The following is a 15,158-nucleotide window of genomic DNA, read 5'->3' on the forward strand; positions in this document are numbered from 1 at the left end:
TTTACTATTTAGTTCAGTTATTTAGTTTGAGTTTTGACTCCAGTAAAACTAATTCTGAAAGATTATTGTGATGTTTGGTGCAGATGACAGTGGATAAACCATATTAAAATAACAGAGGGCCCTGGAATATTCCCAGATCTCATTACTGAAATGTCCATTTCATTCCTAGGAAGTTTTGCAGATAACACAACGGAAGAAAAGCCACTTCCAGTACATACATGTGTTGGAAACTAACAAACTAACAAAGCACATCGCATAAATTTGCTCTTAAGCCATAGTGAAGACATTTCTGACATTTGGAAATGTCCAAACAATATTAATGAAATGGTTATTATGAGGAATATTTACCTGAAATAGAGGTCGCTGAACTTTCACTGCTCCTCCCGGAGATGATTCACAGTTTACGGTTTGCCTGAAGCTCCGTAGGTTTTGTAGTTGAGCTGTGAATGCCTGAAGTTGTGAATGACAGCCCTGAGAATTCAGTTCAGTCAACAGGAAGGCCAGAGAGCAGGGGAGGCTCTCTGTCTCTCAGCTCCAACACCCAGGACAGGACTGGAGATGGGGCTGCCCTGCGAGATGCCAGTGTGTCTGTGTGGCGGTGGGCTGAAGCACGCACTTCTGTGCACGACTGTGTCGGTGTGTGAATGCTTGAATGTGTTTGAGTGTGTCTCCCAGTGCCTGGTGTACGGGCACAATGCCCTGCTGTTTTACTGTGCCCTCCCCCCCGCTTTCCCTGCTTCTCGTCAACCTCTGTCCCAACCCTGCAGCCCCGCGCATCCATCCAACTCAGCAATCCTCTTTTTTTCTACTTTCACTCACTTGTTCATTTATGACAGCCATCTATTATTTACTGCCACACTTTTTTCTTTTTTCAGTCTGTTTATGCGTTTCATTGAAGTTTTCAAGTGTATTGACGTAGTCCTTTTGCACCATCTTGTTCAGTAGCCTGCTCTGACAGGGAAAATGTGGCTCATTGTTCAATAGCTTTGTAAATAAATAAACACATTAATCACGCTAGATAAATATTAAGGAGATAACAAGAACCAACAAGTAACTCTTTTTAAACTGGAATGAGGTTTAGATGTTGCAAAAACTTGAGCAGATGACTAGAGGAGCTGCATTTCTGCCTCCATGCATGCGACCAGGACTGAAGAATGGATGGAGCCGATCTGTGAACTTATCCGTGAAGGTCTGAATGTGGACTCCAGAGTCTGCGCAGTAGAAGGACACACGACCTTCGTTGTAATCCAGAAACACTCCAAACTTCTTGGGTCGTTGGTCTAGAGCCAACTGGGTGACAGGAGAGGTGTTTGCAATGTACTGGCCTCCAGCTTTTAGGCTTAAGGTCCAGAAACCATTTGCAGGGCACACTGTGAACTTGCCTTTCCTGTTTACGGACTGTCTGGCAACACCTAGGGTCCATTCTATCTTCTCCCCAACCTCCACTTCCCAGTAGCACCTCCCGCCAGCGAAGCTTTCTTTGGCCAGAACATTTCCCACTCTGTCAAACCTCTTGGGGTTCTCCGGTACTTCCTGAAGCTTATCTGTGTGCCTCACCTGCTTTCTGTCATCTGAGACCCAAAGGAAAGGGTTTGCTGTTTTAGCACTTAGGTTAACATCCACTAAAAAGAAAAAAGAGCAAAGAAAGGAGAAAAAGAGCAAAAAGTCAAGAATTAGTCAAACAGTGCGCGTTCATTTTCAGCTATTCACAACAGCTGAAAATTCATGCAGTTTAATTTTGAACTCAAAATGAAGCTGAATTATGGTTATATTTTTGATATTATCCACAAAAATAATCTTCAATCCCCAATCATTTTTGTAAAGTTGATAAAAATGTATTTCTGCACAGCGAGAACCTTACCTGAGTATTTCTCGATTCTCTTAAGTTCTAAAAACGAACAACAGGGGGGGAAAAAAAGAATGTCAATGAATTTATCTTTTAAGATTGATATGATGCACGCAAGATTAAAACAGCACCACCCACCAGCTTTGGAGAGTCTGTTGACTTCTAATTTTATTTGTTCCAACACGTCTGACAGTGCTCTTCTGGTGACTCCAATACAAGGATCAGTTTCTATGGTAACCTTGGACCAGTCCTTCATCTCATAGGGCTAAATAGCATTCGCAGTGTTGGAAAGATTTTACAGTTATGCTTCAAATCACATCATCATCATGCATTTGGCAGTAGATGGAGATAACTTACCTTGGCAGGTCGCTTCAAGTCGTCACTCTGATCACCAGAGATCTGAGGGTCCGGTTCTTTGGTCTCCTTCCTCAGCTCGTCAATCTCCTGTTCGATCTCTTTGACCAGTGTTTCTACCCTGCTCTCCTCTTCTCTCTGCCTCTCCTCAATTGCAGCAACAACAGCTTTATGGCTCTTCTCCATAGCATTTACAAGTGCAGAGAAGATCTTCTGACTCTCTCGCACCTCTCTGAGGTAAGAGTTCTGATTGGACAGCAACATCATTTAATGATGTACAGATCAAAGGAAAATAAAGAAAAAATATAAATTATGTTATACATGTTTAAGTTTTATAGATATTTCCACTCACCTTTTGTAGCCCGAGAGAGTATTTCAGTCTTTCTATCTTCTGCACCCTTTCCTGAATCATTTGGTTAACATCTATAACCTGTGAATGTGCAAACGATTTGCATCAGCACACAAAAATACACTAGATTTATTAGATTAGATTACCTGTTATTAGATAACAGACAAAAGAGTACCGTTTCCTCATCTGGTGGTTTCTGTGGTCGAGACTTCCTGTAGTTTTCAGATACGTCTGCCAGTATGTGGTTGACACTGAGATCAGGCTTGTCTGTGAACAGTCTCCTGCAGTGAGGGCAGTATTTCAACTGATGTCGTGTCCAGTATTTGGACAGGCAGGACAAGCAAAAGCTGTGTCCACATGGTATGGTTACGGGGCTGGTGAAGATGTCCCTACACAGAAAGCACAAGAAGTGCTTCTCAGGGAGCAAGCAGATGGTAGAGGCCATGATCTGAAAAAGAAATTATGTCAGAAAAAGTAAGAAACAGAGCTTTTTCCTGCTGTGCAAATCGAAGTCTTTTAAGGGAGTGTTGTGTTTGAATAGTAAAGCAAAGACTAAACCAAAAGTGATACCTAAGAGTAAGTGAGAAGTGCCAACAGAAGTCGTTTGATAAACAAATGCAATGAAACCTTCTTGTTAACAGTCCAAACTTAAAAGTACTATAAAGTACTATAAAGTAGATTTGTGTTTTTAACACATAATTGTGTAAATGCTCAATCCTGCATCCAGGATTTTACTTGCGCACTATGACGGTACACAAGTATCAAAAGTACTAGTCACTGTTACTCATATTACAAGATGCTTATCGTATGTTTTATGAAGTTTCAAGTGTATTAGTCATACATTGATTGGCCACTTTGTTAAGTGAGTCCGTTTAATTGCTCGTCAACATAAATATCTAATCTGCCAATCACATAGCAGCAACTCATGCATTTAGGCATGTAGAAATAGTCAGAATGATGTGAAGTTGAAACTGAGCATAAGAATGGGGAAGAACGTAATTTAAATGACATTCGATGTAGCATAGTACTTGGCAGAAAATCACCCTGGGCTACTGGGGTTTTCCTGCACAACCATCTCTAGGCTTTACAGAGAATGGTCTGAAAAAGACATTGTATCCAGTGAGAGGTCAGAGGAGAATGACCAGACTGCTTCAAGGAAGGCAACAATAACTCAAATAACTACTTTTTACAGCCAAAGTATGCAAAAGAGCATCTCCTTGAAGCAGATGGGCTTCAGTAGCAGAAGACCACACCAGGTGCCACTTCTGTAAACCATGAACAGGAAACGGAGGCTACAGTTTGCACAGGATCACCAACATTAGACAATAAAAGACTGGACAAATGACTCTCAGTTTCATTTTGCTGCCATGTTCAGATGTTAGAATCAGAATTTGGAGTAAACAAAAGCATGGATCCGCACTCCCTTGCATCAACAGTTCAGGTTGGTGGTGTTGGTGCAATGACCTGTGGGATATTTTCTAATCACACTTCAGACACCTTAGTACCACCACAACCCAAGATTTTAGACACAGATACTTAAGGTTTGACTTTAAAATCCATGCTTATTAAACAACAGTAAAAATTCAGGATTCAGCTCACATTTCGCGTGAGAGAAGGCGGATTTACTCATGGCAGAAATATTTTCACTGGAATTCAGGGCGTCATGTTTTAACATTGTGTTCTTATACAGAATGGATTACTCTCATTCTACACAGACTAAAGAGGCAGAAACAACTGGACATGATTATACTTTAATGCCCTGCTGTTGAACTTTACCCCGTTATCTCTTTCTATCTCTGCGTGTTTTGATTGCCACTGTCACAGCCAGTGTGAGCAACAGCAGATAGATAACAAACAGAGGCAGCAAAATATGCAGTCAAACTGGTATTTGCCAAATAGTTTTCTTGTGTCATGAGGAAGCTACTACTCAAAACAAAAATGAACTCACTAAATTCTCAAGATCGTTTTAATGTAATGTGCAATCCTCAGTTCAGACTCCCTTGTACTCCCTTGTAACATAGGAAACAGTTTACGATTATGCAACATGGCCATAAAAGATTGAGAGGACTAACATGAAATCAGCACACAGGTAACTTTGTGAAAACAGACACATTTGTTAAAAAGTATTAAAGGAAATGTGATCTTACCTTTACTTAGTTGATCTTTTCTGGGTAGGAGCGGTGTCTGTATGGCTTGTACTTGTTAATTTAGTTAATAATACACAGAAACTTCACTGGTTCACACTGAACAGGTGTACTGAGGTATGTGGATTGTCTAGGAAAGTGGCAGCGCTTTAGACAATGGCGTGTTCAGCTAAGACTCCGCCCTACATGTTATTTGAGTTGCACTTCAACTAATCCACAGCAAGGCACCAGGAAGAGGTGGAGGTTGAATAGAATATAAAGTGTTCACACAAATCTGCTATAAATGTGCTAAAATCACAGCTTCATTTATTTATAATAGGCCTATTTATAGTTTAAACTGGTTGTCACAGTTTGAATTGATGCCACTGGAAACCTTTCAAGTTTTCTCGTACTACACGTATGTTCTTGAGATGAAAGAGGGCTTAAGACGGCTATCTAGTTTGTTATCAAGTAAGTCAGAAAGCTACCTAACCAGAAGTTGGATACAAAGAGTAAGTTTTTTATTTTCATCAGGTCATCAGTCAGTTCCCTATGTCATGTACGAGGAGCTGCAAAGAAGCGGTTAATAAAGATTGAGTTGAAGTTCAGTCTGGCAGTCGGGGCCATTCTGTTGTCCATATGCTTTATTGCCACCTGTGCTGTTCCCCCTGCTGATCCACCCACTGCACCACCTATGATCCCATAGAGAACCATCCCTCCTGGGCCCTCTATAGACCCGGCCAGCGCACCCATCACAGCCCCCACAACAAAACCCGTCCCCAGGCCTCTGGCTAGGGACGTCCTGAGCCAGCTGTTGTCGATCTCCGCTTGAGCTCTAATCTCTGCGCCAATATTAGCCGTATAGGCATCCTTCTGGAAGTACAGCTCCTCTTCCATGTATTGCGTTTCCATCTCAGCCCATGCCTTCTCTATCTCTGCTGCTCGCTGCTTCCTAAGCTTATTCTCCTCCTTCTTTACACAGTCCTCTGCCTTCTGGAAAGTTCTGCTGGAGAAGTAGCCTCCTCCTAACGAGGCAACCATCAGCTCTATCTTCTTCAACAGCTCTCTGTCCTGACTTCGATCTCTCCAGTTCTTGTTGAAAAGGTGAAAGCGTCCACCGTACTTCTCGATGAGTTCTCGCAGATGCCAATCCGTCTTCTTCACCCTATCTTCCAAGGCAGCTCTATTCTGATTTCCTTCATAGGCCAGGAGGACCATGGCGTGTCTCAGACAGTGTCTTCCAAAGCGTTCCCTCATCAGTCTGGAGGTTCTCACATCATTGGGGGAGATTTTCTCCATGTCAAAGGCAACAAGAAATGCATGGGGACCAGGTATACATAAGCACTTGGACCTCCTTAGCTCCATCTTCCTCTTAGCTTTAGATATATCCTTATCATAGATGTTTGGTCCATTGATCACTGCCACTCGTCTACCAGCCAGCTCACCGTTGTTCTTTATGCTGCCAGAAAGGCTGGTGACATCCTTAGAAAACACCTGTCTCCCAAGTATGGAATTGGTTAGTAGGAACTGAGAAGGTCCACTGCTACCAACCACCATGAGCCTTAATTCTATGGCACCACCTTTAAAAAAAAAAAAAAAAAAACAGAAATTCAATTGGGATCAGATTGAAAGATTTTTTTTTTTTTAAGTGTGCAATAAACTCTACAGAAAACAATAAAAAATGTCAAAAGAAGCTAAAATATCAGCAATTAACATCATTAACACCATATTGTTTGTGTTTGTCTTATTTTATACTTTTTCTGATATCAATGCAATGCAAAGCATTTTTGAAAAGGGCTGTGTGTGCATGTGTCTGGTTCATCCTACTTTCTGAACATAACTTATGGTACATGTGTGCAGTAAAATCTAACAATAAGTAGGGTAGTTTGATTTTTATTGTTAAAGTTAAACCCAAGGTTCAACTCCTCCTTCTCCACCTTTAGGTATTTTCCCACAGTCCCTGCCTGACATGCAACTTGAGAATATTCCCCTTTGTGCCTTTGTGCCTAGAGCAAAGAGAAACCACATCAAATCCTTTCTTTGTCATGTTTTCATGGTTATTGGAAAGCCTACCTTTCTTCCTTGTATCCATTTGGCAGCTTCACATCACAGATTCAGTAGTTTGTTTGTTTTTTTAATTTGGAAATTATTAAAACCTTTCCTTGAACCGACTTCACACATTTGAGTTCGGTGAAAATATATTCCTGTGTGTTTCTCGTCTCTCCCTCTGTCTGCCTCACTGTATCTGCTGATTAGATAACTGGTCACTAGATTTTACATTAAGTGGAAAATGACCTCAGGGCTGGAAGCTGGCAGTGAACATATTCACATTTATTGACATTAATATTAATCTATGTGTAATTAAAGCTTTAGATTTATTACTGATTGAATGTATGAACACTGTCTTATTTTGAAAATTATATTGCAGTAAATGAGAGCAGGTATACATGCATGCGTTATTTGTTTTGATTTGAATTATCAAGTGAGGATCACACTCATCTGATGATGAGTAGCACCGACATGGATCCATGATTGCAGTCATATCAGAATGATGAAGACATTTATTGCCTATAATCCTGATTTATATTTTTAATCTTTAGTTAAAAAATAATCCGTTTTTAAAGCAGCTGTTCTAGGCTGTGTTACTGTCTTTGTGCTAGGCTTCAGAAAAATCAATATCTCATTAGTTAGTTTCATCGTGTGTTAGTGGGACACACATTTATTTTCCAAATATAGACTTGTGTCTTTATTTAATGTATCAGCTATGCTCATAAGAATTCCCACATAATCTACCAGTGGATCAGCCCAACCATACCCTTGAAAGTCTCTAGGTTGTCTTGACTATGGTTACATGTGTCGGTCCACTGAGTTGGTGCCAGATATTTGTATTATTCAATTCAATTATATACATTGCCAAATCACAACAACTCTAGCTTTAAAGCGCTTTATATTGTAAGGTAAAGACCATACAATAATACAGAGAAAACAGAGGAAAACCCCAGCAATCATATGAACCCATGAGCAATGGCTTTGGTGACAGGAGAGGAAAAACTTCATTTTAGGAAGAATAAACCTCCAGCAGAACCAGGCTCAGGGAGGTACAGCTATCTGTCGCAACCAGTTGGGAGTGAGGGTAGGAAGACAGCATGAAGACACGCTGTGGAAGAGAACCAGATATTAATAATGACTCATGATTAAATGCTGAGTGATATATAAACACTTAAAAAGGTAAATTAAGAAGAAACACTGAGCATTGTGGGAATCCCCAAGCAGCCTTCCCACAAAGGGAATGTTTACATTAGGACTGAGGGTTATCTGATCCAGCCCTAACTATAAACTTTAAGCCTTAAAAAAAAGTTTTAAGCCTAATCTTAAAAGTAGACAGTGTGCCTGTCTCCCAATGTCCCAGAGCAGAGTGCTCTGTAGAGGTGATAGAGTACTGTGAGGTTTTTAAGATAAAGTGGGGGCTGAGTATTCAAGACCTTGTATGATAGGATCAGAATTGTAAATTCAATTCTGGATTTAACAGAGAGCCAATGAAGACAAGCTGTCTCTTTCTGGACCCTGTCAGTACTCTTGCTGCAGCATTTTGGATCAGCTGAAACCTTTTCAGAGAGTTTTAGGACATCTTGATAATGCTGAATGACAGTAGTTCAGCCTAGAAGTAATAACAAGCAGTTGAACAGGTGTGCCCAACAAAGATTACTTATGATTCATAGGCTCCTAAATAAACTGCATCATTTTCAATATAAGGCCCATATAAATCATATTTTAATCAGAAATAGCCTAAAATCAGCCTCTAAATCATAGAATACTAACAATACTATTCACCTTCCAGCATGTTGTCAAATTTGAACCATTTTAAACTTTGACAACAGCAAAAATACCCTACGTGTTATAAATATTTAATACTGTTTGATTCTTTTGCAAATTTTATATATAGTGAGGCTATTTGGGGTCAGATTTGACCTGTATCTATCCAAATGTATTTCAGATTCACTACCATTAGTAAAATCAAGGAAAACTGTGAATTTTAGGGACTCTTGAAACTGCAAAATTGTGTGTGCCTTGTCTGTTATGGGATGGTGGTGACAGAGTTTAAGGGCCACATTTGACCAGGTTAGTGCAAAGACAGAATAGGAGTTATAATATATAACCCTACATGACAAGCAGAGGTCAAAGAGTGCCTTGATGCCAATGATTACCAATTTCACTTCACAGAGAGAGGGTTCCTGGTTCAATCCTGGCTAGGGCCATTCAGTATGAAGTTTAAAGGCACTTTGAGTGGTTAGTAAGAGTGGGAAAATGCTATATAAATATGAGTGTATTACAGTTAGACCTGAAATGTAAAAAAAAAAGAAAAGAAAAGAAAAACAAAGAAATAATTCATTTTGATAGTCTCATAGTTACATAACACATGTGCAAGTCCCACACAAGCAAGGATTTCATTAATGTTGCGATAATAATGATAACTGCAGATGGTACTTACAGAGATTTGTTATGACATAACATTGATCGTAGTGTTTAATGGTTGTAAAGGTCATACATGGTTATATAATAAATCCCAAGAGTTCAAGGAGTTTCTTTCCATTTCTACTTTAGCGTTAGAATATATTTAAATCCCTACCGCTGCAACGTTTTCATGTTTTGGGTAAAACTGGAAACGATGTTGTGTGAAAATACATATTTTTCACCAAAAGCAAATGTTGCAAACCTAAAAACCTGGCTGACCCTCTTGTGCTTCGGGTATTTCTTACTGTGGTAAAACAGCGCCCCGCTGTGGCCAAACTGGGAACGTGAAGAGGAAATCGCTCCATGTATTTCCGGTTGGAGCGACTTGACTGCACCTTCAAATAGCGTAAATACAAAGTGAATTTACGCTATTTTGTAGCTACTTTGTTGTCACAGAAACGCATACCGTTTGAGTGATGAAGCCGGGTATTGAGGTAACCTCTGGTTCGGGTCGGAGAATGTAATCTCCCGTGGAGAAACAAACGCTGTCTCCAAAATGATGAGACGCACATTAAATGCGGTCAGTCGTGTCCTCCCTCCCCGACTGCGGCACTTCTCGGGCGGAGAAGTAACCGAAGATGTGTCTGAATGTGCGGCATCTCCACAAATCACAGAGCGCGCGTCTCTTTATGTGCACGTGAGCTATAGCTTCTTTTTTTCTTTTTCTGAGAACATCACGCGCACATGTATCCGTAACTGCATGTTGACTCACCTGATTTAAGCATAAGTGGGCTGTGTCATGACTATAAGGTTCTTCCTCCCCCAGTGGCCTTACTGTCTCAGGAGGTGCTCCTACTGCAATTTCAATAAGTACATATCTAAAGAGAACAATGACCATATCATGACTAAGTGCCTTCAGAAGGAGACTGAGACACTGCTGCGACTCAGTCAAGTATCCTGGTATGTGCCTTTATTAAACCTGACAATCAGTAACTGTAACCTGCAGCTGAGATCACACTCTGGTTTTCATTTGTAGCATCACCTCAGTGTTCTTTGGTGGTGGGACTCCAAGCCTGGCCCACCCCTCCATCTTTGCTGCGATCCTCGAGACTGTTTCCAGGCAGGTGAATCTCTCGGATGAGGCCGAGGTCACCCTCGAAGTCAACCCCACTCCTGCGGGAAAGTCCAGGTTAGAGGACTACTGCCGTGCCGGGGTGAACCGATTTTCCATCGGGGTCCAGGTGAGCGTAATCCTCGGGTGCTCATGAAAGCCCATGGAAAAGCAGGGCCTTCCAGCTGTTTTACTCAAAGCATTTAGTGGTTGGTTGCAACTTTACACTCCAGGCCTATCATTGTGTTCATGGTTTTTTTTTTAAATCCCCTCTTCTGTGTGATGACATTTATTTAAAACGCACTTTTTGAAGTTTAGTCCTGTCAGGTCCAAATCACACATCTAGGGTACCAGTGCTTGCTTCTTTTGCTCTGCATCATAGACATTAAATTGCATGCAATGAAAATAGCAATTTGGATTTTATATTGTAGATTTCAGTTGGAACAGAGCTTAAATGTGTTTTCAGAGCTTAATCTTTCCATCTGTCTATCTCCTGACTCGATAATATTGGAAAAATAACGCAACTCAAAAATGTTGACCCACTTATATGTATTATGAGGTGATGTAACTCTGAAAATTGCATTAATAATTTGATTCTGAGGGGGTAAGGTGAGAACTTTTTTCATTTTATGGAACAACACTGATCAAACTTTCTATCTTCAGTCTTTGCAGGATGAGGACTTGAAAAGTCTGGGAAGAGACCACGACTCCCACGAGGCTTTGCAGACTATCGAAGAGGCCAGGAGGCTGTGCCCTGGTCGGGTGTCGGTGGATGTCATGTTCGGACGTCCCAAACAAACCGTTGAATCCTGGGAAATAGAGTTGTCTGAGCTGCTGAGGGTGTGTGATGATCACGTGTCTCTGTACCAGCTGACCCTGGAGCGAGGCACTCAGCTTTTTAAACAGGTTGAGTGCGGTGCAGTGACGATGCCCTCCGAGGATGTGACAGCAGACATGTACCAGCGCGCCAGGAAGACTCTGCACCAGCATGGCTTTCAACAGTACGAGGTGTCGAATTTTGCAAGACATGTAAGTCTTTGCTGTAACAAAACCGTACTTTAACGCTTCACCTTATCATGCATCCGTTTTATACACAAAAATGATATGTTAAATCGAAGGAAGGTTCGGAGAATGAAAAGAGAAAATAAATAAAAGAAAAACACTTCCTTGGTACACTTGTTTAAATGCTTATTAACACAAATACCTAGCCAGCCAATCAAGTGGCAGCAACTCATTGCATTTAGGCATGTAGACACGGTCAAGACGACCTGCTGAAATTCAAACTGAGCGTCAGAATTAAGAGAAGAGCGCTGATTTCAGTGACTCACAATGTGGCATTGTTATTTGTGCCAGACGGACTGGTCTGAGTATTTCTGAAACTGCAAATCTGCTGCGAGTTTCCCACACAACCATCTCTAGGGTTTACTGAGAATGGCCTGAAAAAGTGAAAGTACCACTCAGCAACACTTCCTTGGTAGAAAATGCCTTGTTAATGTTAAGAGGTCAGAAGAGAATGACCAGGTTGACTTGAAGGCAACAGTAACTCAGATAACCACTCGTTACAGCCAAGGTTTGCAGAAGAGCATCTCTGACTGCACACCACACCAAATCTTAAAGAAGCATGCCAGATACCATCCTGTCAGCTAACAACTGGAAACTGAAGCTACAATTCCCACGGTCTCACCACAATTGGATAATAGAAGATTGAAAAATGTTGCCAGATCTGATGATTCTCAATTTCTGCTGCAGCTTTCGGATGGTAGGGTCAGAAATTGACATAAACATGAACGCATGGATCCATCCTGCCTTGTAGCAACAGTTCAGGTTGTTGGTGGTTTATAATGGTGAACGCCACAGTCTATGTGAGTGTTGTCACCCATTATGTCCATCGCTTTACGACCAGTGTCGTCATCTTCTGATGACTGCTTTCAGAATAACGTGCCATATCACAAAGCTCAAGTCATCTCAATCTGACTGATAGTGGCTTCACTGTTTACAGTTCATGCAAAAAAAAAAAGAAGTCTTCCTTCACTCTTAATTGTAAAAAAACAAAATACGTACAACAAACTACATGTTCAGTCCTCTGTTTTATAGGCATCCATATTTTTCTTGTATAATTTAGAGTCATCGGATGTTTTCGAGGTTATTGAGCGAGATTTAAATGTCCAGTTCTATCGAAAACCAAAGATTTATATTGTTTTTCCCCAGCAGAGTCTACTAAGTTGTATTTTTAAGCTTCTTTTTAACTTTGTGTTTGGTTTTCTGTCTTCATTAAATCTCCGTAATATGACAGTTTTACTATTCTCCCTCATAAACACTCAGTAAATGTTTTTCTCTGTGTAATGTAGAACTCAGTGAGTCATCACAATATCAGCTACTGGAAAGGCAACCAATACATCGGTGTCGGCCCAGGTAATACTTAGATCTAAAGCACTAAATCGCTCCGGTTATGCTCCTGTTGGAAACTGTGCTTTTTATATTGTTGTCTCTGACACAGGAGCACATGGGCGGTTTGTTCCTCTGGGGGAGGGAGGTGTTGTTCGAGAGGCCCGGACCCAGACTCTGGAGCCTGACGTGTGGATCCGTGAAGTGCGGCAGAGGGGACACGGGACGCGGAGGCGGCTTCAGCTTGGCCATCTTGAATTGTACGCCGTTGCACTTCCAGGCAGAGACAGATGCCCAGAAATGCTCTGAGCATGTGAAATGTAGCAGTGAAGTCTGAGACAGTCCACAGTGTAATTTATCACACTGAGCGTTGAGGCCGTGGCACATGTGCTTGTTCTCTCAAACATTCTGTCCTTGTGAGATGCTATTATGAGACTTGTATTCAGGCCTTTTACTCTTTCTGTTCTGTCCTTGCTATTCTGTATTCAGTTTAAGTTATGAAAGATGTTTGCTTGGCAGATTGGAGGAGGTGTTGGTGATGGGAATGAGAATGACTGAGGGCATTAATCATAAGGTAAAGCACACAAAATAAATCTTTCATTGTATTTTCTGTCACGGCAGATAATGTTCAGTTCGCAGAGACTTTTTTAATAAAAAATTATGTTAACAGCACTGGGAGATGTTCAGCCCACAAACTGGCCTTGATGAAGTTTTTGGTGAATCCATTGTCGTCCAAGAGTTGCTACAGAGCGGACGGCTGATTCTCGATGACAGGTGACTTATGATGTTTAATTTTCTCTTTAAGTTTCCTTACCTGTGCGGAAGCCAACCTAACAATTGTTTTTATTATTTGATAATATTTCCCTTATTATATAACTGTTTGGTGCATGAGGTGACAGAAAATAAGGGGAATAGTCTGTTCTGATTTCCCCAGCACACGGTATTTAAAACGTCTCTACAGCTTGAAGGTTAAATCATTTGTGTCTTTTTTTCTTTTTTCCATGTCAGAGGTCTGAGGTGCTCCTGGGAAGGACTGGCCTTACTGGACAGCATCCTTCCAGCTCTCCTGGTGGAGCTGGAAAGACAAATTTCCCCCAAAGCCTCACATGGGGACCACTCTGAGTCTGCTGGCAGACAAACCAAGAACACCTCCAACCTTCAATGACACAAATGTTTATAAAGCAGATAAGCTCGTGGCTGTCAAAACATATAAAAACCAACAGTTTTGTTTGGTACACCTTTTAAACGTGTTAGTGAAGGCTCTTCATCATTTTCCATACCATTGCAAACGTGACTTTATCTTTAATGACTGCAGCCCAGCAGCGATCGAGCGTATTGTGTTATGTCCGTGTTGCCTCTCCCACCGGTTAGAACGAGTCTTGGATTTAAGTCTCCAGATGCTTTCATGCAGTCATTACTACAACGGATACACTTTGCACTAAAGCTTTAATTGCTGCTGTTGCTGTCGTTTAATCATACTTATACCTCTGAGAATAAACAGGAAATTATTTTGGATTGATGTCATAGTCTTTTCAGCAAATGTACACGGTGAGTGGGAAGTTTTAGAGGGTGATCAAATTATATTATACCAAGTAAAGCCTCTGAGTAAGCAATCATTTTGTTCTCGGACTTTATTGATATCACTGCAGGTGCTGCATGTCTTCTCAAATCCCTGGAAATCATACCAGATGGATGAACATTAATTTCCTGGTGAGTAAAGGGATATCTAGATATATATATAGCTTTAAACTGATCCCAGCTCACTTGTAAGTCTCTAAATTTCATAATCACTGTCGAGTTTGCCTAAAAAGAGCTTTGAAATGTGGTACTCCTGGAGAGAAGTGAGACATTTGTGTTGTGCATACAATAAAACTCCCCCTCATGGGAGAATAAATAATAAATATTTAGTCCATTTAAAAGGATTGAGTCTTATCTCAAGGAACTTTACTGTCATGAGACATATTCAGACATTATTATTTTTCCATGAACTAGGTCTGGAAATACAGATCTTTATGATTCAACTGTGTATTGAAAACCCAGCTAGTGCCCTGTCACTTAAAAAGTACATGCGGGTACATCGGCACCTTTTAAACCTTGTTTGTAGATTGAAATCTGGTGACTGTGGAGGCATGTTGAGCACCAGTTTGAGATGATTTAAGCCTTAGCAGCCATTAGAAGATGGGTTCACTGTGATCAGAGGTACTTAAATCCCCTTTCGTTCCCATTCTGATGCTCATTTGTGAATGTACCAGACAAATTTGTCAGTAAACTTTTAGTTTAGCTTTCCAAAGTGGGTTTTATTGATCCACTTCAGTTTTACTGTTTGGAGAGGTTTATTTTAAGCAAATATACTGAACTTCTTGTCAGTGTCAGTAATATTAAATGCCGAGTTGAATAATCGTTGTGCTCTCTCCATGGTGCTGATCTCACTCCGTCTCTCTCCTTTCGCCCACCTTCCCCTCTTTAATAAATCATGCGCTATCACTCATTGTTTCCTCCAACTGCCATGGTGACACACAAGCGCGTACACCACCTCGG

The 15,158-nt window shown here is 40.9% G+C and overlaps 2 protein-coding genes across 2 annotated transcripts; one reads left to right on the forward strand and one right to left on the reverse strand.

Annotated features, from left to right (window-relative positions):
• Positions 1-1,050: 1,050 nt before the first annotated feature.
• Positions 1,051-10,003, reverse strand: btr02 (bloodthirsty-related gene family, member 2). Its single transcript, XM_040048123.1, has 8 exons — positions 9,897-10,003; positions 4,697-6,252; positions 2,725-2,997; positions 2,553-2,630; positions 2,204-2,446; positions 1,985-2,111; positions 1,862-1,888; positions 1,051-1,622 (listed from the first exon to the last, which is right to left on the reverse strand). The coding sequence occupies exons 3-8, from the start codon at positions 2,992-2,994 to the stop codon at positions 1,078-1,080; spliced, it is 1,290 nt and encodes a 429-aa protein (XP_039904057.1). The 5' UTR covers positions 2,995-2,997; positions 4,697-6,252; positions 9,897-10,003; the 3' UTR covers positions 1,051-1,077.
• On the forward strand, positions 9,456-14,236 carry rsad1 (radical S-adenosyl methionine domain containing 1). The gene is made up of 9 exons (XM_040048111.1): positions 9,456-9,821; positions 9,951-10,084; positions 10,161-10,365; positions 10,899-11,264; positions 12,584-12,647; positions 12,733-12,880; positions 13,140-13,194; positions 13,291-13,394; positions 13,629-14,236. The coding sequence occupies exons 1-9, from the start codon at positions 9,681-9,683 to the stop codon at positions 13,783-13,785; spliced, it is 1,374 nt and encodes a 457-aa protein (XP_039904045.1). The 5' UTR covers positions 9,456-9,680; the 3' UTR covers positions 13,786-14,236.
• The last annotated feature ends 922 nt before the right edge of the window (positions 14,237-15,158 follow it).

The sequence above is a fragment of the Simochromis diagramma genome, unplaced genomic scaffold (assembly GCF_900408965.1).
Source record: "Simochromis diagramma unplaced genomic scaffold, fSimDia1.1 OVJJ01000321.1, whole genome shotgun sequence".
Lineage (NCBI taxonomy): Eukaryota > Metazoa > Chordata > Actinopteri > Cichliformes > Cichlidae > Simochromis > Simochromis diagramma.

Bases quoted from the DNA above. Each gene is read 5' to 3' on its own strand.
- rsad1 (XM_040048111.1), top strand. From the start codon at position 9,681: ATGATGAGACGCACATTAAATGCGGTCAGTCGTGTCCTCCCTCCCCGA. The intron at 10,085-10,160 runs GTATGTGCCTTT...TTTCATTTGTAG, and splicing joins CGACTCAGTCAAGTATCCTG to CATCACCTCAGTGTTCTTTG. The intron at 12,881-13,139 runs GTACGCCGTTGC...TTTGCTTGGCAG, and splicing joins CAGCTTGGCCATCTTGAATT to ATTGGAGGAGGTGTTGGTGA.
- btr02 (XM_040048123.1), bottom strand. From the start codon at position 2,994: ATGGCCTCTACCATCTGCTTGCTCCCTGAGAAGCACTTCTTGTGCTTT. The intron at 2,631-2,724 runs GTACTCTTTTGT...GCACATTCACAG, and splicing joins AACCACCAGATGAGGAAACG to GTTATAGATGTTAACCAAAT. The intron at 1,623-1,861 runs GTAAGGTTCTCG...TTTTCTTTTTAG, and splicing joins GAGAATCGAGAAATACTCAG to TGGATGTTAACCTAAGTGCT.